The sequence below is a fragment of the Salmo salar genome, chromosome 29, assembly GCF_965601325.2.
Source record: "Salmo salar chromosome 29, fSalSal1, whole genome shotgun sequence".
NCBI classification, from domain to species: domain Eukaryota; kingdom Metazoa; phylum Chordata; class Actinopteri; order Salmoniformes; family Salmonidae; genus Salmo; species Salmo salar.
This window is the reverse complement of record NC_138319.1, coordinates 13919963-13946123: the sequence shown is the minus strand read 5'-3', so window position 1 is coordinate 13946123 and position 26161 is coordinate 13919963. Positions and strand designations below refer to the sequence as shown.

Below are 26161 nucleotides of genomic sequence, written 5' to 3'. Positions count from 1 at the left end.
AGAGGGGCAGAACATCAAACTGATATCGTCACTACTGTTTCTTGAACCAATCATTCAGAAATGTTTGTAACACATTCATGTGTAAACACGAAAACCAGCAGTCAGGGTATCATACCGAAACATAATGTTCAGACCTAACAATAGACAGACAATAGGTCGAGGTGTGGGGATATCAATGTAAATTGCCCAGTCCCACAACAAAGTCCAGTAACCTCTAGCACGGAGTTCCAGAAGAACCCGACTTCAGTAGTTAGAGGACAAAGCTATCCACATGAACCGATATAATTGGTGTCTCTGGAGAGGAGCTCTTCATTTTCACTCGGAGGATGTCACAATCTCGCGTTTAATTGCGGGAACATCTCCCTAAGAAGAGTCATTCGTCTTGAACGGCAAGTCTGAAGAAATCACACGGTGATCCTCATCTCGGGATTTAAACGCTAACGAAACCTGACGCACCTCTCTCACCGTTTCAGTGACACGCAGCCAGAGATGGACGGACAGGCGGACGGGCCAGATGGAGAGACAGACACGTTCATGTGTACGTCAACGCGGACGCAGCCACAAGGTTCTTAGAATATGCCGTACGTATACGTATCCAGCTCTTCATATATAATACAGTGCGTGGTGGTGCATTTCACAAATTCTAAACCATTGACTCAGAAAATCATTGGTTCTTATTTTTTTTATTTTTTTTACAAAACCCTAAGTGACTGTATGAGTGACTGTTTTGACCTAAGGCATACAGCATTTCGCCCTTATAATCACTCAGCGGGTAGTATAAAGAGAGTGACACAAAACCAAGTCATTTCTAATGGCAAAACCAAATATTTGATCAAGACGTCAAATTTCTCCCTGACCTTTACCGGTTCTCTAGAAAAAAGACTGTAGGTTCTGAGACCATTATTTGACTGTGAATCGACCTGACTTTTTTCCTTGACAAGAGGATACTGGCGGTGCGGTGAACGACAGGCACCACGCAAAGATCTGATAGACATTCCGAGGGCTCTTGTTACCGTTGGTCTGCCCCCCAGCCTAATACCTGGTGGTGTTTTTTTTTGCCAGTTCTGGGACTGCATGTGAGTGTACTACAGTATCTTGCAAAAGTACTATTACCTACTTTCTGTATGTTAAGAATGCTATTTTAAGGCGTAGAACATCAATATAACCTACAGTGACCGGGCTACCGCGACGGAGTCCTCTTTCAGCCTTTGAAACAATGAGAGGTCTCGAGAAATGGAGAGAATAACAATAGATCAATGGCAGAAAAGAGAGTGTTGGCTGGCGTTTGATAACACAACAGAGCATTTGTGAATAGAGGGGTAGACCAGCTTGTATACATACTGAATCAATGCGCTTCAATAATTAAACCAACGGCTGGTTCATAGCGAGATGTATTAATAAAACATGAGGGCAGACATTTCTTTGATTAGTCCGGCCGCTCTGGGTTCTGGGAGAGGCGCATGCGAGCATTTGATCAAGACCTCCCTCTTTTCCTCGGCTCTAAGTAGCAGAAGAAGAATCCCAGTGAAGAAAGCAAGTGCATGTGTCCTAAGTGGCACCCTATTCCTTGCACAGTGCACTAGTTTTGACCGGAGCGCTATCGGGCCCTGCTCAAAAGTAGTGCACTATAAAGGGAATAGTGTGTCGTTTGGGATGTGGGCCAGTGTCTCTGGGCCAGTAAATAGCGGCAACACTTTCACATTTCTTCTACCTCCTGACACATTGACACCTCTCCCACACCCACCATGAATTATATATCATCTTTGGCTCGCAAAAGCCAAGAGTCCAATTCTCATTTGAAATGTTGGGGCAAGTTGTCCAGCAAGCTATGACAGGACTGGGCACCTCTCTTCCTGCTCGCAAGTGTACCGCAAGGAAATGTGGAGTGCGCCAGTTAAAAAGATGGAAAAGACAGAAAGAATGAAAAGGAGAGCGAGAGAGATAAAAAGAGATTTCTGTCAAAAAATGTATCTAAACCAGGGGAAGATCAAAGAGGAGTCAGAGAATTTCCTCCAGCGTCGACCGTGAGGCCGAGGAGGAAAGAGAGGCAAAACAAAAGAATATGAAAAAGGAAAACAAATACAGAGGGAATATGGAAGAAGCCCCATGTGGCCTTATTATAACGGCTACACCGCAGGTAACTATATTCTTTAACAGCGATGCTTTATAAATTCTGTCATCTTGTTTAGACCGTCAGGCCCACTGACCCTTCTTCCCCCTGTTGCTGGGCACCCGGCTTAAGGAAGAGCATTCTTCTAACAGCGGCTGTCTGATTTCTTTGGCTGACCTCATAATCTCGCACCCCTGTATCCACTAATTGTTCGTGCTACCTCCTCAAGCAGACAGTGGATGGAGGAGGAGGAGGAGGAGAAATGGAGTTTAGGGGAAGATGGAGACAAGGGCAAAAGGCTGCTGGGATCCTATGGAGCTCATTATATGTTCTTCACTCCCATGGCTGCATGTTCACCAATCCTGGTACTGTGTTCAAGTGGCCCTCTCACTTACAGGCACCATGCTTAGGGGTACAGGATAAAGGAGCCCAATCTGACTGTTGAACCAGCAAGCCTCTGATAATCATGATATTAAGAATAAGCCACAACACAGACAAAATACTGAAAATACATGCCAGCTGAAGAAATTATGTCAAATGTTCATTAGATGTGTATTATTGTAAGTTGTAATCTACTGTATACTGTAGCACTTTTGGACCATAAGAGGTCCCAGTAGGTGGAAGATGAAAATACCTCAAACAGGATACAGTGATTCTACACAGAGGAGTGAGAGTCATATGACCCAGGATCATGTAGGCCAGGGGTGTCAAACCCCTTTGACCCGGGGGGGGGCCGCATTTGTCCTTCAACGAGGTCCGGAGCGCCGCACTGAAAATTGGTTGTACTTCCTCTCCGTCCAAATTTGCTAATCAATACTCCCTATCTAGCTTTCATTTCGGTGATTATTAGCGAGCTGTACACAGTCAAGAAACTGTATGGACCATTATTTCAAATCAAATCAAATGTATTTGTCACCTTCGCCGATGACAACAGGTGTAGACCTTACAGTGAAATGCTTACTTACAAGCCCTTAACCAACAATGCAGTTTTAAGAAAATCTCCCCCCCAAAAAGTAAGAGATAAGAATAACAATAATTAAAGAGCAGCAGTAAATAACAATAGCGGGGCTATATACAGGGGGTGTCGAGGTAAGAGGTAATTATGTGCATGTAGGTAGAGTTATTAAAGTGGCTATGCATAGATAATAACAGAGAGTAGCAGCAGCATGTGGTGGGGGGGCAATGCAAATAGTCTGGGTAACCATTTCATTAGCTGTTCAGGAGTCTTATGGCTTGGAGGTATGCCGTTTTGATTTGGTTTCAATCGATACAAAGTATATTGAGTTTGTTTTTAGGTATTTTTTTAACTCAAACCACCCGTGAGCCGGATCCCATTTGTTTGACACCCCTAATGTAGGCTCTTGTTTACTTTGTTTCACCGTGGACGGTGCCACTGTAGAAATGAACTGTCATCTTTGACTGCTGCAGCCCTGACTCTGTGAAGTACAAAGCGAGACTGATTGTCAAAGGTCGCAAGGCTAGGTCAAAACCGGCTCGTACGTCAAACAAAATGCTATTTTTGTTTCCTGTGTCGCTCAGGAGAGGATGAGAGAGAGAAGCAGCCACCTCTCTCATTACAACAGACCCCTCTCTGGGCCCTGCCCCATTACTGCAGTTCTCTCTCTGGGCTTGATTTGGCCTCTGTCCTTTTCTCCTCGGTGTTAACAACAGCTCACCCCTGTGTTTGTGTGTGTGAGTGTGTGAGCGGGTAATGTGCACTTGTCCATATCTGTCTATAGGATGCATATGTGTACTAACTATTTTGAAAGTCAGGATACTAAATCATTCCATACATATAAGGAACAATAAAGACAAAAAATATAGATTTATAAAGAAATAACTTTTAAGGAGAAGCAAGTTAACTTACTTTTATAGCACTGCACACTATGTGTGTGTGTGTGGGGGGGTGTGGTTAGGACACATGCATACGAGGTACAATAAAAGATACTGTATAGAATTAATGAAAAAGGCCAAGTATTTGTTATATACAGTATTGAAAGAAAGTCACCAATGGCAAAAGGTCATGTGATAATTGAAAGGAGAAGCATTCAATGTGTCTACAGCCATGCTCATCACACTCAGCTGCCAGCAAAGGCCAGGTCAAAGCCCACATGAAAGAGACAGTTAAGAAATAAACAGATAAAAGGACATTGACTGGTCTGGTTTCAACCCACAAAAGTTTAGTCCATTGGTTAACGCTTTAGTAAATCTCTTTCGTACATTGTATTGTGTGTATCGCACAGACATAACGATGAGGAGTCCAGTCCATTTAATGTTGTGTAAAGAGTTAGTTCTTCAAGTACAAAAATAAGAACATTGTAGGCTACAACATTCGATGCAAAATGGTACAATGTGTGTTCAAATGTTCGGAGGCATAAAACGTCAAAAGGTCAAAAACAAATTTAAAGTGACCACGCTCTATCTTCACCTCTCTCCTCCCAGCATCATTAGCAGACTGCAGTAAAATAGGAGCCAGTCTGGAGTCTGAAGAGGTGCCTTCATGAAGTAAATGAAAATATATGTTCTGACTCATCCAGTATTTTAGGGGGTCGTCTTAACATTGCGGTGGTTCTTGAACAAGCAAAGGGAGAGGAGAGGAGGAGAGGAGATAATGAGAGGAAACAACAGACCTATTATGTCTCTGCCTCACGTCCCACTGTGGGAGTACATGAAGCACTATCTCGAATGGTTGCTCAATGAGCCACACGGATAATTACTCCACTGGAGAGAGATGGACTAGTCGGCGAGGCACTTGGCAATTATGAACATGGACGGAGGAAGGTCATTTTTACCCCGAGGATTAAGAGGAAGCACACTCAGACTAATAAACTGGATGAAAACATCTTATTTCTTGCAGAAACTTATTTTGCACATGCAGCTGTTTCCATGCAACTTTATCAAGGTGGTAAATTAGGAGGAGCACTGACTCCAGAGAAATAGTAAATGTTATTGGTATTAGCAATATGGCGGCTCAATTTAGCATGCGGCATTAGATTTCAATTACATGTTTCCCTTCACCCTTTTTTAATAGATATTGAACTAAAACTGAAAATATTTTATTTTGTGTAGTGGAGGATTTCAAATTTCAGCACCAGACAGTGTGGTGTTACATCCTATAAACACTGAAACAACAGATAACGCTCACACACTGAACTAAAGGTCACACGACACATTTCAATGTCATAGGTTTCCCTAGACATCTGGGAGCACAAATGTGTTTCTCAGTTTTTCATTCGGTAGCTGTGGTATACGAATCACGTTGAGAGTATGAAAAATTGATTCCTGCTCCTTGGCCATGGTTAGAATAAACACAGGGCAAATAACACCAGATAAAAGATCCAGCTGTGTACAAAAATATTACCTGCAGTCACTGTAGACAATATCAATGTTTCAGTGTCGCTTTGGAGGGGTTTAGACACTACAAAAATGGAAGCAGTAGAGACTTGAGTCGAATGGGCCATGGGGTTTTACAGAGTAAAATGCACCGCTTGTAGGGATCCACAGATAATGCTTTCACTTTGTGATGCAAGGCAATATGAAGCTGTGTTGTGGAATTCTCACCCCAGGGGAAGGATTTGAAAGTATTGAGTATTGAGTCCTCTCCATGGAGATATTAGAATACAAATAAGTAAAAAGATACAGTATAATAGCGGACCTGCTTTATCTGTGATTCACCGTCGATATTTAATTGCTATAATTGATTTGAATAGCTTTTTTTTTTTTATATAGCCTGTATCTGTCCACGTGAACGGTCAATACCTTACATCAATACAGTAGTACAGTCAATCAAGATGGCCGAACATCCCAACTGGCTCTTTAACTACAGCTGAGGAATGACACAGCTGATCACAGTTGTCCGCTGAGTTGTTCTCTGTAACACTTAATCGGACATAACACTAGGCATGGCTGCTTAACCCACTCATTCCCTACAGTAGGAAAACTCCCTTATGAACATAACAGGCTTTTCTCGCTCTTCAAAAGTCCGTCCCGAAGGGAGGCTCAGACAGAGGTGGAGGTGATACAGAACGTGCCACTGAACACAACAGACGTACATCGTCCATCTAACAGTATCTCTGCCTTTTGCCATTCTGTGGTAGATAACAGGGGAGAGTCTGGAGCCCCTGTGAAGCCTGGTCGGCCCTGGCAGGCCAGGCCGGGCTATTACAGCCCGTTCACGGTCCCATCATCTGTCGTCAGACCGAGGCGGAGGACGTGAGTAAAAGCCTCATGCAAAATTTATGTTCATGCGGCTGTTTCAGTGGGTGGAAAAATCAATATTGCGGGCCCTGATGCACGGAGATGACTGAGTGCTCTCTGACTGACAGTAAAAGCTGGGAGAGATTGAGGGGCAACATTTACTGCTCCCGAAATGGAGTGTAGTCGAGCTCCTCTAACAGTCTACTCAACTTAAATTAGAATTTCATTGGGGATTATTTTGATAACAGTTGCGATTGTGGGAGGTTTAAAGAAATGATGCCGTTAGAAAAGAGAGAGGAGGGAGGGAGGGAGGGAGGGAGAAATAAGAGCACACGGCTTGTTTTCAAGTCCTTCAAAAAAAGCATCTTTCCTTCTCAGCTTCCCGGCAGCTACATTATGGGGTTATTAAGCATTGCTTCGTTCGCCTACTCACTCCCCCACTCCCCCAGATATGAAATGATTCTAAAATAATGAAAAGACAATGTGGGGATGAGTAGGACATCATAGGCCCTTTGTTGTACGCTGCCTCGCTTACATAAGCTTTTGAAAGTGTGCCATATTACCCACAGTGCATTTGGAGAGAGGAATGCGAGAATAGGAGAGAGAGAGGAGAGAAAGAATTCAGTGGGATGAAGTAACCCCAAAACAATGGGATTTGCTCTCCATTCTTCTTCCTCCATATTCTGTCTTTAATTATTCCCTTTGGTTGTCTGTGGGAGAGTGTAAGCACTTTCGCACAGCACAACATGCCCACCAGCACAACATTGTCAGCCCCAGTGATGTGGAGACTTCTGAGTGACACAGAGCCTCTTGTGATTAGTGATGCTCTTTAATACAACACAACACAGCAGCGATATGATTGGGGGGGGGGGGCAGATTTCAAAATGCAAAGGCAAAGATGGTGTCAGAAATATATGAGAGCTTTATGATGTAAATCACAAGCACCACTACTTGTGATACATTTCATACCACATAAACCGAAATGAAGGCAAATACGCTACAAAATGCAAACATCAGAAATGTATATTTCATTACACATGCAAACAATCCAATATATTTCTTACGCAGCGTTTAACATAACCTCAGCTGTTTCCTAGAGGGATTATTTGTGCCGGTTTAGTAGTTTCCTCCTGAATCGCATATGAGATATTTGAGGGCCCAGAACGATGTATGATGAATGAAGTAGTGCACTACTTATACGCTTATCATGCTCACTGACTAGCAACAGGTTTAGCAAAGGGCAGCAGCAGTAAATGAAATTCACCACCGGGACAATATATCATCAGAAGAAAAAAATGCATGCACCCGAAACTTACAAGCCTTTGCCAGGTGCTTGATGGGGGAAGAGGAAGGGGTAGTGGAGAGGGGAAGATGGGGTTTGGGGTGAGGAGCAGGCAGAGGGGAAAGCAGAAGATTTGTTGAATCATTTCTATTTTCTTATGGGCTGATCTGTGTCTTGTAACCATTTCACTGCAGCCGGAAAAAAGAGAGTACCAGGGCTAATTTCACAGTGAGAGCTCACTGAACAAAACCTCCATTGTCGGTGCGAAAAGGTGCTAAATCTACTTTGTCACTCTGAATTACAGCCACATAATTCAGGAACCGGAGAGGAAGGGGGAAGAGAGGAGGCGAGTACAGGAAGGGTGAGCGATGTGTTTGAACAGAGACAGAAACCATTGCTTTTCTCTCTACCCTGAGATGTACTAAGTAATGCTCTCTTATGATCAGAGAGTAATGGATCTCTCCGGTCTAAACATGCCATCCTGCTCAAACACTATATAATCCATCTGTGATGTATCTGTGGTTAATCCAGAGATGGGCCCCCAGGGACCCCCCCAGACCTCCTGGGCTTTTGAGCTCCTCTGACACTGATACAAGCTCCCCTGTCTTATCCCTGATACACTAAACCTATTAATTAAGGCAATTAGGCCCCGGCCAGCAATTAGTAACCACAGATAGCTTTTAGCAGCCTAGCGGACCAGCCTTCTCCCAATGGCCATGGGGTTTGTTTCAACACTATCTGCTGTCACCACAGGCTCTCTGGTTTCACAGACATGGAACTGGCGAGCCGTGGTTAATAATGACCTTAGAGTGATCTGGGCTGGACTGGATCCTTATGACCCCCTGAGCCTTATGCTCTTTACGGAGTCGCACTTTGTTCTGCTAAGTTGTTTCTATTACTTTTCAAACACGCCGGGCTGTTCCCCTTTGAAATCCCTGTGTTATGTCTGTCTGGTCACTGTAGGGAATGGAAAGGTTGAGTGCACAGGCTATTGATTAAAATGAGTAAATGTGGGGTGAGTGTAAGCAGTGTTCATTAGTAGATAAGTCTTTATTGATTTCCTGTTATTATTAAGTTGATGGTAGATTTGTATTGAAAAAGTGTTGGGCTGTATTGATAATCTGATATTTTTGTATTGACAAAACGATGTATTCCAATAACGCTTGAGCTGCTTGTCCATTATGAAAGAAATATCTATTACTTTTGAAAAGTATTCAGTGCTGTAAGAAAGCAAAACTATATATTTCTGAATAAATCTCCGGATTTCTGACAAACACATACTGAATGTTACCAATTTCAGTAACAATTCTTTTGTAAGTATCCCTAGAGGAAAATTCAGATTGAATAGCTTCTTTTAAGTCCTCACTTGGTAGAAGGAAAAGAAGCCTTTCAGAACGTTTTCCTCCACATTTCTAAAACCTCTAACCCATGAAGATGAATTTTCAAACAACCCAGTGGTAAAATACACTACAGTCTCGCTGTAAAGCCTTCGCTTCAGTAAAGGTGTGTGTTTGTAACGACGTTTGGAGTTGAACTGCTTGATAATAAAACAAAATGGGCTGAATGCATACGTTCAACAACAGAGGACAGATCATTCAATAAGTCACCTTACTGAGAAACAGGAAATAAAGGACACAGCTGTGCTACTTTACACAATTCTACATCGGAGGCAATCTGTGATAACACCATGTTCATTCCAGTTCTGTCCCTTAAAATGACCATTAACATTACAAGTCATGCGGAACACAGATAAATGTAAAATGTCACCCAATTCTGCCAGGCGGGAATTTCCGTTCCACAAGATTACCATCTCTGTCTGCTCTCTACCACAGCACATTGTCTAATATTTCATTTACAATATTTCATAAGGTAATTTTTCCTATCAGTGACCATGTAAATCACAAATCAATTTTCATTTAAAATGCTCGACTACAGATTGTTCCTGAAAGCGTAGGAATCGTGCCTTGGCAATCTCTGGCGGACCTTTTAATGTGTGAGGGGTGCTAATCCTCTGTTAACCTTCTGGAAGGGAAATAACCAGAGTGAGAGGTAATTCTGTATATGCTAACAACCATCTGTCCGACTGTCTAAGCTCTGAGGTAATTTGCTCGAAATATTGGAAATATGGAAATGTCAAAATGTTTTAAAAACAAAATATTTTGATGATAATAATTGTATTACCTAAAGTACAAGTTCAGTATCGAAGAAGTAAAAAACATATATATTTAACGCCATCCCATTTTTCATTCCATATTTGACTGAGCATGGGGCGACAGAAGGAGTCAGGCTGGTAATGTAATGTATTGTTATAGTCCAGTTGATCGAATCAGAGCTGGCTAGGGTAAAGGGAATGTGTTCCAACTTCGTAATTTAATTTAATACCAGTTGGAAAATCGCAAGTCATTTCAGGCCTCCCTGCACCACCTCTCTGTCAGAATAGAACATTTTACTCTTCCACACAGACCTCTATTGTCAGCCCAAATAGCTAGGCGACAAACACTGTTACTATCGCGCAAAGCATGTGTAGAAATACACATCACACCCTATACAGTACAGGTACCTCACGTATAGTTCTTGGGTCTATGTTTATGACATGATGTTAGCAGAACGTCTCCCTCAGTGCTCTCTCTGTCGCAGTAAGGGCACATGTCAGGGCTCGCTGTAGTGAAGCAGCCACAGCCATGTCTGATTAGCATTGTTATTACTACACTGACATCAAGAGTGCTCTCTCTCTTTGTCTCTCTCGCCCTCTCTCCCTTTCCCTCTCTCTCTCTTTCTCTCTCTCCCCCCTCTCTCTCCCTCTCTCTCCCCTTTCTCCCTCTCTCTCGCTCCCCCCTCTCTCTCACCCCTCTCTCTCGCTCTCTCACCCTCCCTTTTTCTCTCTCCCTCTCTCTTAGGCTCCACCAGCAACTCGCTGTCCTCCAGCACAGCTGAAAACAAACAACGACATGTGGAGGAGCTGGGATTTAGCAGGTCAATGTTGTGACCAGCAAAGCTGGGAGAGTATGCCAGACAAAGGCCATTTTTAAAGACATAAGCCGTAAATAAATTGTATACAATGAGAAAGAATAAATAGTATTCCTCATATTACTTGATCCTATGCGTGATGTTGCAATACAACCGCAAATTGAGGACAAACGTTTTGAAATAATGTAACATTCGGAGGTGAAATTGAATTACACCTCTGCTTCAAAAACGAACATGTAGGTTTAAATAGTACGTCTCAAGGGATAGGTGTATGCGTGTGTGTACGAGTGTTCGCCTGCTTGAGTGAAAACAAGGGTGTTTGATTCTAACCTTTTGAACACTGCTCTGGCTCATTCTGATTGGTGAGTTATTTTCTTTCCCTGAACTGTCACACAGGCAGTCGCCCCCCCCCCCCCCCCCCCCCCCCACGTTTCCCAAACAATAAACTAGTGGCAGCTGATATCAATGGCAGAGATGAGAACCCAGGCGTCATATCTGCTGGGATTGCCTGGGCGAACCTGCCTCAGTCTGCTCTTCATCTTCAACAGCACCTCTCACTCTCAATTATTTGGCTGCTGTCACAACAAATCAATCAAATTATCGCTCCAGGACAGTGTATGCAGCTGCTCCTTATGGCGTCGCTAGTTGCATTACCTTTGAAATGTATGAGGTCTGCATTTTATCACTGTTATTTATTTAGAATGCCACTCCCTCCCCTGCGAATCACCTTACAACCGCAGCAAAGTTGAATCATTAAAGGAACGACGTGCAATACATACTGGTGGAGGACGCTTCCAATTAAACAGGAGACGGGCTGGGACAGTTTCTATTGCGATGAGATAGGGAGAGGGGTGTTGATCTAGGGGACGTATGAGAGGACTTGGAGGTAATAAAGTCTCACAAGTCTGTCTGATATTATAATAATCCATCCTGATGCACTAGGAATTTGACAAACACTTACAAAGCTGCTATATGTAACTTTTTGGGCGATCCGACCAAATCTACATTGAAATGTGAGTTATAAATATGTCATTCTCATTGAAAGCAAGACTAAGAAGTGGTGGATCTGTTCTATGAATGCTATTTCTATGCTTCCCTTCTTAAGTTTAGTTTTTGATTCTTTTACTTTTAGTCAGTTTTGTACACCAGCTTCAAACAGCTGAAAATACAATATTTTTGGTTATTGAAAATATATTTCACAGCGGTTCAGATCGTACAATTAAGTGATAATGCCATTGAAGCCGCTGTTTGGAGGATATATTGGCACGGGTGTTGTTCAGTCCTCGACTACGTCTCGGGCCGGCAAACTGTGGCAATATTTCCTCCAAACACCGGCTTTGAGGGCATTATTACTTTTATACAACGGTTTACCAATATATTCAAATAATGATTGACATATTTTCATTAAAAACTTTATTTTGATTAAGTTATTCATACTATTTCATCATTCCACAAGATATAGTCCCGAAAAAAGTCTAGGGTTGCTAGAGATGCGACCCAGTCATTTGTTGTTTTTGTTCTGTATCTATGGACGCGACCCAGTTGTTCAGTCTTTTCTTTCTGTATCTACGGACGTGACCCAATCGTTCATTCTAAATGTTCCTGTCATAAGCGTCATTAAGGACAGACCAAGGCATCCTTAATGTGCTCATTCTTACTTGTTTATTTAAAGAGAACACTTAAACAAACGACAGCAAACAGTTCCGTAAGGTTCACAGACTATAACGGAAAATAACCACCACAAAACCCAAAGGAAAACAGGCTGCCTAAGTATGGCTTCCAATCAGAGACAACAAAAGACACCTGCCTCTGATTGGAAACCACACTCGGCCAAACCTGGAAAACGAAACATTGAAAACTATAACCAAAATCCCCTAGAATTTTGTTTTTAAAAACACACAAAACAAACACCCCCTGCCACACCCTGACCATACTACAATGACAAAACACCCCTTTACTGGTCAGGACGTGACAGTTCCATTCACATACTGGCTGGCAACGTTCTTATCCCTTGCTTGCTAGCTAGCCAACTACGGCAAATTTACAGTCACGTCAAAAACTGCATCCAGAATAACAGCAAAGTAGCTGCATTTGCATTTTTTTAAAGATGTTTTCTAGAGACATTTATTTAGATACATCCATAACAATGAGCTAATGAGGAGCGATTTTGCCTGGCATAGAAAATGTGCTCACTCGTCAAGACACTGTTGTTCAGAGGAGCTAGCCAAAAACACAGCTAACACAATCACTTCAAACTGAAGCTGGAAAGACTGCAAACTAGCTGCACTTCATTTCGTTTGTTTCACACCCTGATCTGTTTCACCTGTCTTTGTGCTTGTCTCCACCCCCCTCCAGGTGTCACCCATCGTCCCCATTATCCCCTGTGTATTTATACCTGTGTTCTCTGTTTGTCTGTTGCCAGTTCGTTTTGTTTCGTCAAGCCTACCAGCGTTTTTACCTCTGTTCCTGTCTCTTGATTGTTCCTGTTTTGACCTTTTCTGCCCACCCTGAGCCTGCCTGCCGTCCTGTACCTTTGCTCCACTACTCTGGATTACCGACCTCTGCCTGACCTGACCCGGAGCCTGCCTGCCATCCTGTACCTTTGCCCCACTACTCTGGATTATGGACCCCTGCCTGACTTGACCTTTCGTTTGCCTGCCCTGTTGCTGTAAAAAACTTTGTTACTTCGACACAGTCTGCATTTGGGTCTTACCTGAAACGTGATAGTTTGACCTTTTTTCAATTGACCAACGCCATCTCCTCCCAAGGAGCCACCATTGGTGGGTGCGAGGAGTTGCTTCACAGTCTGATGGAAGGGTTCCAGGCGGTGGCCAAACGGCACAACCTAGCGTTGGACACATTGCAGGAGTAATTCCGTGGGTTGTCCACTAGGCAGCCTACCATGACGTTAACCTCCCAGCCCCTCAGTAACCCGGTGTCCCGGGAACCCCGCTTACCTCCCCCGGAGCGCTTCGATGGCGACTCGGGCACCTGTCGGGCGTTTCTCGCTCAGTGTTCCCTCATCATGGAGCTGCAGCCTTCCTCCTTCCTCTCGGACAGCTCTAAGATAGTGTACCTCATCACGCGGCTGTCCAGGAGGGCCCTCGCCTGGCTAATCTGCCTGCGGCAGATTATGTGGTGGATTTCCACACGCTAGCAGCGGAGGGTGCCTGGAACCCAGAAGTGCTGTTCGGCACGTTCCTGCTCGGATTATCGGAGTAAGTAAAGGACGAGTTTGCAGCCCGGGAACTACCGGTGGATCTCGTCTCACTCATCGCCTTAACCACCCGGATCGATGGACGGGAACGTAGGAGGGAGACGAGGTCTGATTGTGGTCCCAATCGCTCACTCAAGGATCCCACCTTGCATCTGATGAACTCCGGAAGTCCCTGGCGTCTACGTCCACGAGAGGAGCCAAGCTTACCCGAGTTTCTTCAAGAGCCTCCGAAGAGTGCCGATTTACCTCTTCCCGAGCCAATGCAGCTTGGCAGGGCTAGGCTGTCTCCAGCTGAACGCGTACGCAGACTTAACACCCAGAGTTGTCTGTATTGCGGTACTGCCGGTCATTAGGTGTCTACCTGTCCCTTTAAGATACCTAGCTCATTTGTAGGAATGAGTACTCTTATGGGTCTTAGGGATAATTTTGCATCTCCCCCTACTCGCCCCTCTCTCCATGCCGCCCTGCTGTGGGGCGACCAGTCCAAGTCTCTCCAGATATTCATCAACTCGGGGTCCGATATGAGTCTTATGGACGTTACCCTGGCGTCCGAGCTGAGCATCCCAACTCAACCCATCTTCATTCACATGGATGTTAGAGCACTGGACGGGCGCTCTCTAGGCCGGGTCACCCACCATACCACCCCCATCAACCTACGAGTGTCGGGGAACCACAGCGAGATGATCCAATTCCTGCTAAGTCACCGCAGGTTACCGTGGTATTGGGATTACCTTGGCTCCAGCAACACAATCTCTCTATTGACTGGTCTACTGGTGCCATCATCTGCTGGAGCCCGTTCTGCCACACTCATTGACTGAAGTCAGCTCTGCCTGCCCCGGGACGTCTTCCTGGGGGCTTGGAAATTGACCCGGACTTCTCCGCCAGGACGTCCGGGAGGGGTTCAGTAAGGCCCGGTCCACTTCGCTTCACAACACCGACTGGTACCCAAGAATGTCAAGCCTGATGCGCTGCCACGCCGCTATAGCCCTGCGGCTACACCTCATGAAGCCGAGACCATTCTCTCCTGCTCCAAGATCATTAGCCCCTCTGCTGTTCGTCCTCTGTTGCCCAGTACCCTCCGTATACTTCCTATTTTTCATGTGTCTAGATGTAAACCCATGTCTCACAGCCCTTTGTCTCCTGTTTTTTCCCCCTCTGTTCCTGTCTCTTGATTGTTCCTGTTTTTCCCAGTTTTGACCTTTTCTGCCCACCCTGAGAATGCCTGCCATCCTGTACCTTTGCCCCACTACTCTGGATTACCTACCTCTGCCTGACCTGACCCTGAGCCTGCCTACCGTCCTGTACCTTTGCCCCACTACTCTGGATTATTGACCCCCTAGACCTGTCATTTGCCTGCCCCTGTTACTGTAATAAACATTGTTACTTCGACACAGTCTGCATTTGGGTCTTACCTGAAACGTGATAGTTTGACCTTTTTTCAATTGACCTTTTTTTGTATATATTCATAAAAATGATGCCAGTTGATTAAGGATTTCGACTGGCTGAGAAGCGCTGTCTGTCTGTATCATCCGATTCATTAGTATGGGACAACAGGAGATTCAACATTGAAACAATGTTGCAAATGTCGGAGAGACAGACAGCAACGTTTATACAAATCTCCGCTGTTGAAAACTAAATATTAGTCTAAAAGAAATTGAGATTATAGTGGAGATCAAGTTTATAAATTGCTTGGCTGGGCTGATGAGACAGTGGATTGTGCAGTCAGATGGAACAGAGTAAATAGGCATTTTAACATCATATATTATTTAAATTGAACCTTTATTTAACTAGGCAAGTCAGTTAAGAACAAATTTTTATTTACAATGATGGCCTACCCTGGTCAAACCCAGACAATGCTGGGCCAATTCTGCACCACCCTATGGGACTCCCAATCACAGCTGTTTGTGATACAGCCTGGATTTGAACCAGGGTGTCTGTAATGACGCCTCTAACACTGAAATGCAGTGCCTTAGACCGCTGCGCCATTCGGGAGCCCAATTTAGCCGGTGGCAACTTGTGGAATAGACACCGGCTGGAATATTGTTTTAACCAATCAGCATTCAGGATTAGACCCTCGTTGTATTCTGATTTTCTACATTGCTTGTTTTGTCACATAAACTGAAATTAGGTGAACTATTATAAGTTTTGCATGGCTCATCTTTACCACCATGACTGTCTGCTGTAATGTTAGTTATTCTTAGGATTCTCAATATTAAAAATGTTATGTGACAGAGCTTTTTATTTGCTGCCAAGTACACACACATGCAAATGTGCGGGCGCGCACACACACATTGTATGACAGTATAGTTCAAACAAAGTGGCATGTTTGAAATGCACCAATGGTGGAATGGGGTAAGGAAAAGGGTATAGACAGGCATTCACTTTAAATCCCATGGTTCCTGGGAGCTGTGGTGCTGTGGTGAGCTAATCTCTTAAAAGAGCGGTGGCGTACCCCCACCTGCATTCAGCTGAGCGGGAGAGATGGAGTCTGACATGGACTAACTAGTGCACCACTTTGGTGTTGTAATGAGCAGAGTGATTTCCATAATTTGTATCATGTTAACACCCACTCACAACATGACAACGGTACCGATAGTGTTTGAGCGTTTTCATCAAACCATGGAGGAGACGTGTCTTTGATTACTACTGACATGTCTTCTCATTAGGCGGTACCGCTAGGTGAGTGGGATGCACAGCGTTTATCTACCTGGATCCCTGAGTGCCGTTTCAAGTGAGGCGAACAATACTCTCACCTCACCATTGGAACTGGGGTCTCTGATGTCATGTGCCTGGTGCCTGGGCTGAGAAAGAATAAGGACGGGATACGCTTATTAATAAGAAAGGGGTTTGTTTGGTTGAATTGAGTCTTGAATTAGTGCCGAGTCAGTCATAGAGAAAAGAAGCAGGCGAATGATGTTTCATTTATTTCCCTCCATTGAGCATTACAATTCTGCTTCTTTGATACTTTACAACTTACAATACAAGGAAGGCAATCTTGCATGGCCAATTACTGTAGGCTGTACGTGCAATAAAGCTGCATTGAAAATCCAATAAAATGTTATCACACTCGTAGAAAAAAAGGGTTCCAAAAGGGTTCTTCAGCTGTCCCCATGTGATAACTTTTTTGGGTTCTAGGTAGAACCCTTTTTTAGTTTCAGGTAGAACCGTTTGGGTCCCATGTAGGACCCTCTGTGGAAAGGGTTCTACGTGGAACCGTAGAAGGGGTTCTCCTATGGGGACAGCCGAAGAACCCTTTTAGGTTCTAGATAGAACCATTTTTTCTAAGAGTGCAGGGTATTTATGTGAGTAATCTATACTTCCAAGAATGCTATATCTAGTTCGCTACTTGTTGTGCAACAGTTTTTCGCTTCATTCACCTATCTAATTATACAATATACAACAGTAATATAGTAATAATTACGTCAAACTATGTTAATTACAGTTAATCAATATGCATCATCACATAATTGGACAAACAGCATAACCCTAAACTAGTTTGCAGGTACAACAGTGTAAACTCCGTTACACAAGATACCTTTCTCCCTTGTTTAGTTTCAATGGGAATTTGTTTGTACAGAATGCTTCCTGGCATAAATCATTCTGACAAATAACAAGTTACACTGGGTGCTGCTGTGTTTACCGTGTCCGCGACAAGATGCTGCTGCTGCTCCGTTTTATTTAAGCAGCAGCTCCAACTTTACTGCACAACCTCATTACAATGACGGTTATTCATCACTCTGTCTCACTCTCACAACTCTCCAGCCTGCACACTCCTCTCTCTCCCGCCCTATCTCCCGCTCTCGCTCTCTTTCTCTGTCTCGCCCCTCTCTCTCTCTCTCGCTCTCTATTCATTTTAAAGAAGGATCTTAGACGAGGCAAAACGCCAGGAGTTTTTAACGAGAGATAAGCGATCAAAGATGCTTAACGGGAATCGTTTGGCTCTCACATTTCTCTGCTTATCGCAGTTGTAAGAATGTTTAGCACCTTAAAAAAGCTGATGGGGTGAACAATACGGATTAAAAAGCCAGTGAGCGCTGACAGAAAAGGTATACTTTTTAGCATCACATTTGGGCATTTGTTAAAGCGTGGAAAAAGTGGAATCCATCCTGGCTATAGTAGCTACTAAATTGTGCTATGTACTGTGAATTCAACCCCCCCCCCCCCCCCCCCAAGTCAAACAGCCATATTTGCTGATCATTAGCCGGGTCATTAGATTTAAATAGAGTCAGAGATCCTCCTGCAGTCTCATTACTGTAGGCTAACAGTTGTCTGTGTCTGTTCTGACGCTAATTAACCAGCGTAGCGGCGTGTCACGGTGCGGTGTAGCAGGGCTGTAAACACACTTGCTCCCGAGGTCGTGAAATGAGCTGGCTGCTAGCTCTGGGCACTGCAGGCGACAGCAGGGAGTAGGGACACTGACAACAGTAAATGTGTGATTAATCAGGGCTGAGGGGGACTGGGGTGAGTGGGGGTGGAGAGGGCGAAAGGGCGAGGGCAGGGGCAAGGGGGCAGGCCGGGGCTGCCTGACAGAGGTGCTGTGCCAGCAGGCCTCATAGTCAGCAGGGCCCTGATGAGCTCCGACAGGGGAGAGTGGAGGGGCGCCGCGTGGCCAGAGGGCCCTGGACACAGTCAAGACATTTAGCTTCACTCCTGACTTGTGTCACTTTCTCTCCGCGGAGGTCCCTTCAATGCGTCCCCTCTCAGATAGGACGGGAGGGGAACGTGTGAATACGTCTGTGCGCTTAAAAAGAAACCGCAGAGGCATTTCCTTCCTTAGCTTTGTACCCAACGAATGGTGTCTGTTAAAATGGCGTCTGTTAAAAAAGACGATTGAGAGGTGTAGGTTATGTTCCTTCGACATTATGACAATGTGTTTGTCAGTCGGTTATCACAGCCTCTGGCTTGTCCCACATACAATATGAGAAGTTGTTGAAGTGTGAGACAGACAGACCTTCTGGTCCCATTATCCTCCGTTGCTCCGGGATACATTGGAGGGGCTTCAATGGCTAGATAGATGTGGGGTTTATTAAAAGCTCACCCCATAGCGATGATGCACGTTGTTATTTATGCATGTTTGTGTCCATTAGGGCTTCTACCTTCCTTCCCATTTCCTCACTCATTCCATCTGTCCATCCATTTCCTCACATGAAGAGAAGGTGGGGTGGGGGTCTCCTCTCTATGCACTTTGTGCTGCACTGGCATTATTGTAATCTCCACCCAAAAACACACTGCTTTACATGCAGCCTGGCATCTTTTTACATTAGCGACTCCAGGAACCCTCTCATCCAACATTCATGACTGAAGGTTTCCCCAGCCATCCCTCAGTCTAATGGTATAAAAGAGACAATGTTTTAAACATTAAAATGAAAACCATTTACAACTATGATCAAAAGAGAACACTTGGGCATTAAAGTTTAAAAGGCGAGGATAAGTACAGCCACGTGGACGGATGGATGAGGAAGGAAAGAGAGAAAAGAGAGTACAGTGCACTCTTACACAGAGAAAACAGGCACAAAGTGCTTTTGCGCCGCGCGGCAAAACGCTGACCTGTAATTAATATGGCTCTTTCTCCAGGAAAGTTGAAGATGAGCGGCTTTTTGGAACATAACCCCCCCGAAACTCTTTTTATCCCCTCTGGGTTTTTTAGATTGACATTTTTTACAGGTGAATCGTAACACATAACCTGTGTAGCATAAACTGTACATACTGGTACGTACAGTGTGTGAGGGCTAAGTACTTTTGGTGAATGTTATAACATAAGATTACTGCTGTTATTACGTCAAATGCATGCATTTATACGCATTACTGTCAAAATGACTGTAAATTGAGTCTCCCACCCTGTCCTCTATAGGTTATCTGGTGGAGTGGCCCTCTTACCTTGCAGGTTCTGTAGGGGAAGGGTCATGATGCCCTGTGCGGCTGCTGCAGCCATCAGGCCCTGGATGTTGGCCGTGGGCAGCGAGAGCACCAGCCCCTGCTGGCCTCCCAGGTGGCCGCCTGTATTGAAGGGAATGAGGATGGGCTGGTTCAGGCCTGGAGACCCCCCGGCCAGCTGCTGGGCTAGTTGCTGAGCCACCAGCAGAGACTGAATAGAAAGACACTGGGTTACAAAAATGTATTGACATTAGTAAAAGGCATAGTGAAGGTGATGAATGTATTAGTATGCATAGTAGCGAGAGGTCACATTCCCCTTCCATTTCATCCATAGGTTTATGAGTGTCTTGTGTCGGGATATGGAACGAACCATTCATAAAGATACATTATGATATTCACGTCAAATTCATCTGGGAGGGAATTAATGGGTTAACAAGGTAACCACACATGTAACGCTCATTTCACTCAAGGGACTGAAGTGCTTTAATCAATGTGCTGCTCTGATGAATGCTGTTGTTTTTGTTGATGACACCTGCTTTGAAACATGCCACAGCCAGAGTGACAGTCAGAACGCAGCGCGGCTTATTGGCGTGTGGAAAAAGGAATACAACGCCAACCTTTGAATGAGAGCAGTGCATTTTCCTCTCAGACGGATGCAGAATGGTTTACATTTCATTACAGTGAACGCACAGGTTTTGCTCGCCTGAGGTAGAGTATGTCATGATACGCTGTAGACCAGACTATTTACCAAGAGAGTTTTTATCTATATTTTTCGTAGCTGTCTATTTACCACCAGAAACCGATGCTGGCACGAAGACCGTACTCAACGACCTGTATACACGCTCCTCCAGGGGCGGCGCTCCTAGTGGCCGGGGACTTTAATGCAGGGAAACTTCAATCCGTTTTACCTCATTTCTACCAGCATGTTACAAAAAGAAACTCTAGACCACCTTTACTCCACATACAGAGACGCGTACAAAGCTCTCCCTCAACCTCCATTGAGCAAGTCTGACCACAGCTCAGCTCAACGTTCAACACCATAGTGCCCTCAAAGCTCATCACTAAGATAAGGACCCTGTGACTAAACACCTCCCTCCGCAACTGGATCCTGGACTTCCTGAAGGGCTGCCCCCAGGTGGTAAGGGTAGGCAACAACACATCTGCCACGCTAATCCTCAACACGGGTGGGCCCCTCAGGGGTGCATGCTTAGTCCCCTCCTGTACTCCCTGTTCACCCATGACTGCGTGGCCAAGCACGACTCCAACACCACCATTAGCAGACGACACAACGGTGGTAGGACTGATCTCCGACAACGATGAGACAACCTACAGGGAGGAGGTCAGAGACCTAGCAGTGTGGTGCCAGGACAACAGCCTCTCCCTCAACGTGATCAAGACAAAGGAGATGATCGTGGACTACAGGAAAAGGAGGGCCGAGCACCTCCCCATTCTCATCGACGGGGCTGTAGTGGAGCAGGTTGAGAGCTTCAAGTTCCTTGGTGTCCACATCACCAACAAACTAATATGGTCAAAACACACCAAGACAGTTATGAAGAGGGTATGACAGCGCCTATTTCCCCTCAGGAGACTGAAAAGATTTGGCATGGGTCCTCAGATTCTCAAAACGTTCTACAGCTGCACCATCGATAGCATCCTGACTGGTTGCATCACTGCCTGGTATGGCAACTGCTCGGCCTCCGACCGCAAGGCACTACAGAGGGTGGTGCGTACGGCCCAGTACATCACTGGGGCCAAGCTTCCTGCCATCCAGGACCTATATACTAGGTGGTGTCAGAGGAAGTCCTTAAAAATTGCCAAAGATTCCAGCCATCCTAGTCATAGACTGTTCTCTCTGCTACTGCACGGCAAGCGGTACCGGAGCACCAAGTCTAGGTCCAAAAGGCTTCTTAACAGCTTCTACCCTCAAGCAATACAACTGCTGAACAGCTCATCAAATGGCTACTCAGACTATTTGCATTGACCCTCTCCCCTTTTTTTCACGCTGCTGCTACTCGCTATTTATTATGTATTATCTATGCATAGTCACTTTACCCCTACCTACACGTACATATTACCCCAATTACCTTGACTAACCTGTACCCCCGCACATTGACTCGGTACCGGTACCACCTGTATATAGCCTCGTTATTGTTATTTTATTGTTGCTCTTTTATTTTTTACTTTCGTTTATTTTGTATATATTTTTTTAAACTCTTATTTTTCTTAAAACTGCATTGTTGGTTAAGGGCTTGTAAGTAAGCATTTCACGGTAAGGTGTACACCTGTTGTAGTCGGTGCATGTGACAAATAAAATTGGATTTGATTTGACCTCTGGTACCCTAGAATCAGTCATTTCGCAAATATCAGCACTTTCCTCCTTTGCTAGAAGATACAGTACATCACTGACTTCATGTCAGCATTCACTAATATTAGAGTAGAATCTGTGCAGTCATAGACACAGACGCTAAGATATGTTATCTGGAGTATTGCCAGGAGATCTTTGGCAGAGTAGAGGAGCAGTTCAAATGTATCTTCACAGGGTGTGGGTTTGCAAATATACAGACAACATTTATATTGCCACAGTGCTTTGACCCCGAGTTTAATTCATGTTCTTTACACAAGATGTGGAAAGGTTGCAGCGCCATCGGGAATACAGAGCTGTGACATCCAGATATTTATTCAACTTGATATCATCGAGATTTTCTTCAGTTTGCCAGATGCAGACTTCTCATAAAGTCATCAGAGGACACAAGCGTTTTACATGGTGTAAAACCACATTCCTGAAATATCTGCTGGGTTGTGCCTCTAGACAGAAAGAATGCATGGTGTCTTTGTGTCCAAGCCCAGGCTAAAACACGTCCCTTAAACGTCTCAGCTCCTGTACGCCTGTAGTTCACCTGCCTGCCCTGCGACCTCGGCGCTGCTCCTGCTCTGCATGACTCCTCTACGCTGACCTGAGTCCACAAAACTTTAACAGTACTAGGCAGCTATCTGCTTCTATTTTGAATGGGGCGTCTGTGGCGAGGGAGCGGAGGGGCCGACTGGTGCCAACACGCCACCATACTTCCAGGCTTGGTGCTGCTGGGTGACAGCGGTGTCACTAAGATAACCCGGCGCGCTAAGGAAAGCAAGCACCAGTTCCCGACATAATCCCAGTTTAAGGAATGTGATGTTACACCGGTTTAAAGCCAAGAGGCTGGGAGAGATAGGAAGGTGAAACACTAGCATTTAAACAGAAAACAGGGCAAGAGAAAACCTACATCTGTTTCTAATTTCCTCATGTATTTGTTTCACCAACACCTTTGATCAAAAGGTGACCAGGGACGAAGCTTTAGTAGTCAATGACATGGGGAGAGGTTTAGTGCTAGCAACTGTATCCTGTAAACAAAACTGATTAAATAACAATGATTCTTGTTTTTTTTTTTATTATAAACCGGGTGGTTCGAGCCCTGAATGCTGATGGGCTGACAGCCGTAGTATATCAGACCGTATACCAGGGTATGACAAAACATTTCTTTTCACTGCTCTAATTACATTGGTCAACAGTTTATAATAGCAATAAGGCTCCTCGGACATTTGTGGTATACGGCCAATATACTGTACCACGGCTAAGGGCTGTATCCAGGCACTCTGCGTTGCGTCGTGCGTAAGAACAGCCCTTAGCCATGGTATATTGGCCATATACCACACCCCCTCATGCCTTATTGCTTAAATAGTCAATACGCATTAGGTTTAAAAAACATTCAGAAGCATTTTAGTTTGCTTTGAAGTACTATAGAAAATCATAACACAAAGGAGTGCCACTAGTTGACTTTGAACGTATTCCAAATTACGTTTGTCATGAGCTATAAATAAGGAATTAGTCATTTGAGTGAGCAAAGACTAACCATCAAAGGACAATAACAAAGGGGGGAATTTTGTCAGCACAAGTGACATATGTTTAATCTTGTTTTTTTCAAGTAAATTTCATGTTGAATTGTAGCGGCAGATAATCAAAGACATCTTTGAACATTCATTTCAACTTCAAATGAAATGAGATCCTTTTCGCCTGACACTGAAGACAGAGCTACATGGAAGGGAATGATATTAAAAAACAATTCTACATACATCAAATGTACTGCTGATTTATTATTACAAGCACGTGTCTGCCAGCTTCAGAGCACTTCCAGTAAATAAGACCCCTTGCTATTTGTCTTTAGGCAGTGTTTGTTGCTGGGCGGCTCATGGCTTTTGTGAAGAGAAGAGGGGGGGCAGTTTAGAAATTGATTGTCTACCTATCTCGCTCCGGTAAAACATGCAAAGTGTGAGTACTAATTTAACTGAACATCAGATCTGAAAAACAAGCCTCTGGCCACCACCACATTCCAGATCATAAAAACTATACTGTCTTTTAAAATACCAGAGCATTATAGTAAACAACCCATTCTGCTTCCTTAGGGTATCTTTGTGAATAGTTCGGCATTATTTCCCATTCTTTGTTTGTCTTGCCTGTCTTTCCAACACTGGTCTAGTGGGGATGGTGTGGTACTGGCTTTGGCATGGCTGACAGCTGAGTGTGGAGGAGTGGGGCTCCAAGGGAGCAGGCAAGTGTTCTGGGTTGGAGTTTGGCTCTGGATGGGGTCTGAGTAGGAATCCAGACCTGGATAAGGTACCCTGCTTCTCTGCATGTGTTCTGGGTCGAGTTGGGCCCTGGATGGGGTCTGGGGTGGGGTCTGGGTGGGGCTGGATGGGGCTTTAGACCTAGATGAGGTACCCTGCCTCTCTGCGTGTGTCTGGGTCGAGTTGGGCTCTGAATGGGGTCTGGGTGGGGCTGGATGGGGCTTTAGACCTAGATGAGGTACCCTGCCTCTCTGCCCATTAGGGGCCAGCAGGCCCTTCCATCTGCAGCCCAGGCAGGCTCTGAGAAATTGCCCGTAATCACAGAGATAGACGACTTTTGTCGGGGGGGAGGAAGGCGCATTCATGTTGGGTAAACTACCCTCGGATAATGGCTGTTCGCACAATATCCGGCTCCGGAGAGAGGATCTATCAAAACATATTGATCCCGAAACAGGAGAATTGGTTATGGCATGCGCAACGCCTTTGTTTCTGAAAAGTGTTAGATTCACTGAGACTGTACTGACAGCATTAATATATTAGACTGAGACTGTTGGGGGAACAATCTCTCGTAGCTCATACAGTAGGCTCTGGCACAACCAGCTGCACTAAAGCATTTCTATTTGGTCTAATACCCTTCTTTAGCATCCGTGTATTAAACAGCTATCATGTCTCTCATCAACAATGTGGTTTTAATCAGCCTGGTTGTCGGCTGCTCATTCTGCTGAGCTGAGTGAGATAATTCAGCAGGGAACTCAGTGAGTTAGTCTCTCTTCCCCTCACGTATCCTCTTTTGTTTACCCTGATGAGGATTGATTCGGTAGCGGATCCCTTAATTGAGTAACACTGAGTGCCGTGTCCCAAATGGCACCCTATTCCTTATTCCCTAGAGCACTACTTTTAACCAGGGCCCATGGAGCTCAGGTCAAAAGTAGTGCACTATAAAGGGAATAGGGTGTCATTTGGGATGCGAACCCCTGAGTGCCGGGAGAGTGTGCTCATTAAGGGAAGGGAGGGAGGGAAGCTCTGTGCCTGCTTGGTTGCCTGTCTGGCTGTTCACACTACTGTGTTTAGGGAGGTGACAGTGAGACAGCACTAATGAGATAAATGTTCATTAAACATGGCAGAGCCACCAGCCCAGTAAAACCAATCACATATGCTGGCTGTCCTATTGAGCTGTTTAGTAGGGCTGCCTGGGGTTGGAGTGAGTTTTGTTGGCCTTGAAGGGGAGGGGCAGAGGAAATGTAAACAACTCTCTATATATTCTATGTTGATGACAAAGTGATCACCAAAAAACTGCTTCATAGTATATGCTCATAAAGACATCTCAACTGATTATCTTTGGGGAGGATTTGATATAATTTGGAGATAATTTTCATGCTCTTCTGTATCTGGTGAAATTATGTGTTTAGGTGCAGCCAGTGGTGTAAAGTACTTAAGTACTACTTCAGTCGTTTTTGGGGGGTATCTGTACGTTTTACTTACTTATATTTGATAACTTTTACTTTTACTTCACTACGTTTCTAAAGAAAATAATGTACTTTTTACTCAATACATTTTCCCTGACACCCAAAAGTAGTCGTTACATTTTGAATGCTTAGCAGAACAGGAAATGGTCCAATTCACACATTTATCAAGATAACATCCCCGGTCATCTCCACTGCTTCTGATCTGGCAGACTCACTAAACACAAATGCTTTGTTTGTAAATTATGTCTGAGTGTTGGAGTGTGCCCCTGGAGTGTGCCCCTTAATATAAGGAATTTTTGATTATTCGTACTTTAACTTTTGATACTTAAGTATAATTTAGCAATTACATTTACTTTTGAGACTTAAGTATACTTAAAACCAAATACTTTTAGACTTTTACTCAAGGAGTATTTCACTGGGTGACTTTCAGTTTTACTTGAGTCATTTTC

General features: G+C 44.5%; 1 protein-coding gene and 1 long non-coding RNA gene across 3 annotated transcripts in view; one reads left to right on the top strand and one right to left on the bottom strand.

Annotated features, from left to right (window-relative positions):
* The window catches only part of LOC106590158 (POU domain, class 6, transcription factor 2), a 92336-nt gene that overhangs the window by 46657 nt on the left and 19518 nt on the right, over positions 1 to 26161 (bottom strand). The window contains exon 3 of one of the 2 annotated variants that reach the window (XM_014180821.3): positions 19651 to 19873. In XM_014180821.3, coding sequence (XP_014036296.1) covers positions 19651 to 19873 — 223 coding nt within the window. The remainder of the gene's footprint in view (positions 1 to 19650; positions 19874 to 26161) is intronic. The other variant, XM_014180822.3, reaches the window with a different exon arrangement.
* Positions 116 to 10676, top strand: LOC106590159 (uncharacterized). The gene is made up of 2 exons (XR_001325013.3): positions 116 to 581; positions 10487 to 10676. It is a non-coding gene; the product is annotated as an uncharacterized LOC106590159 (long non-coding RNA).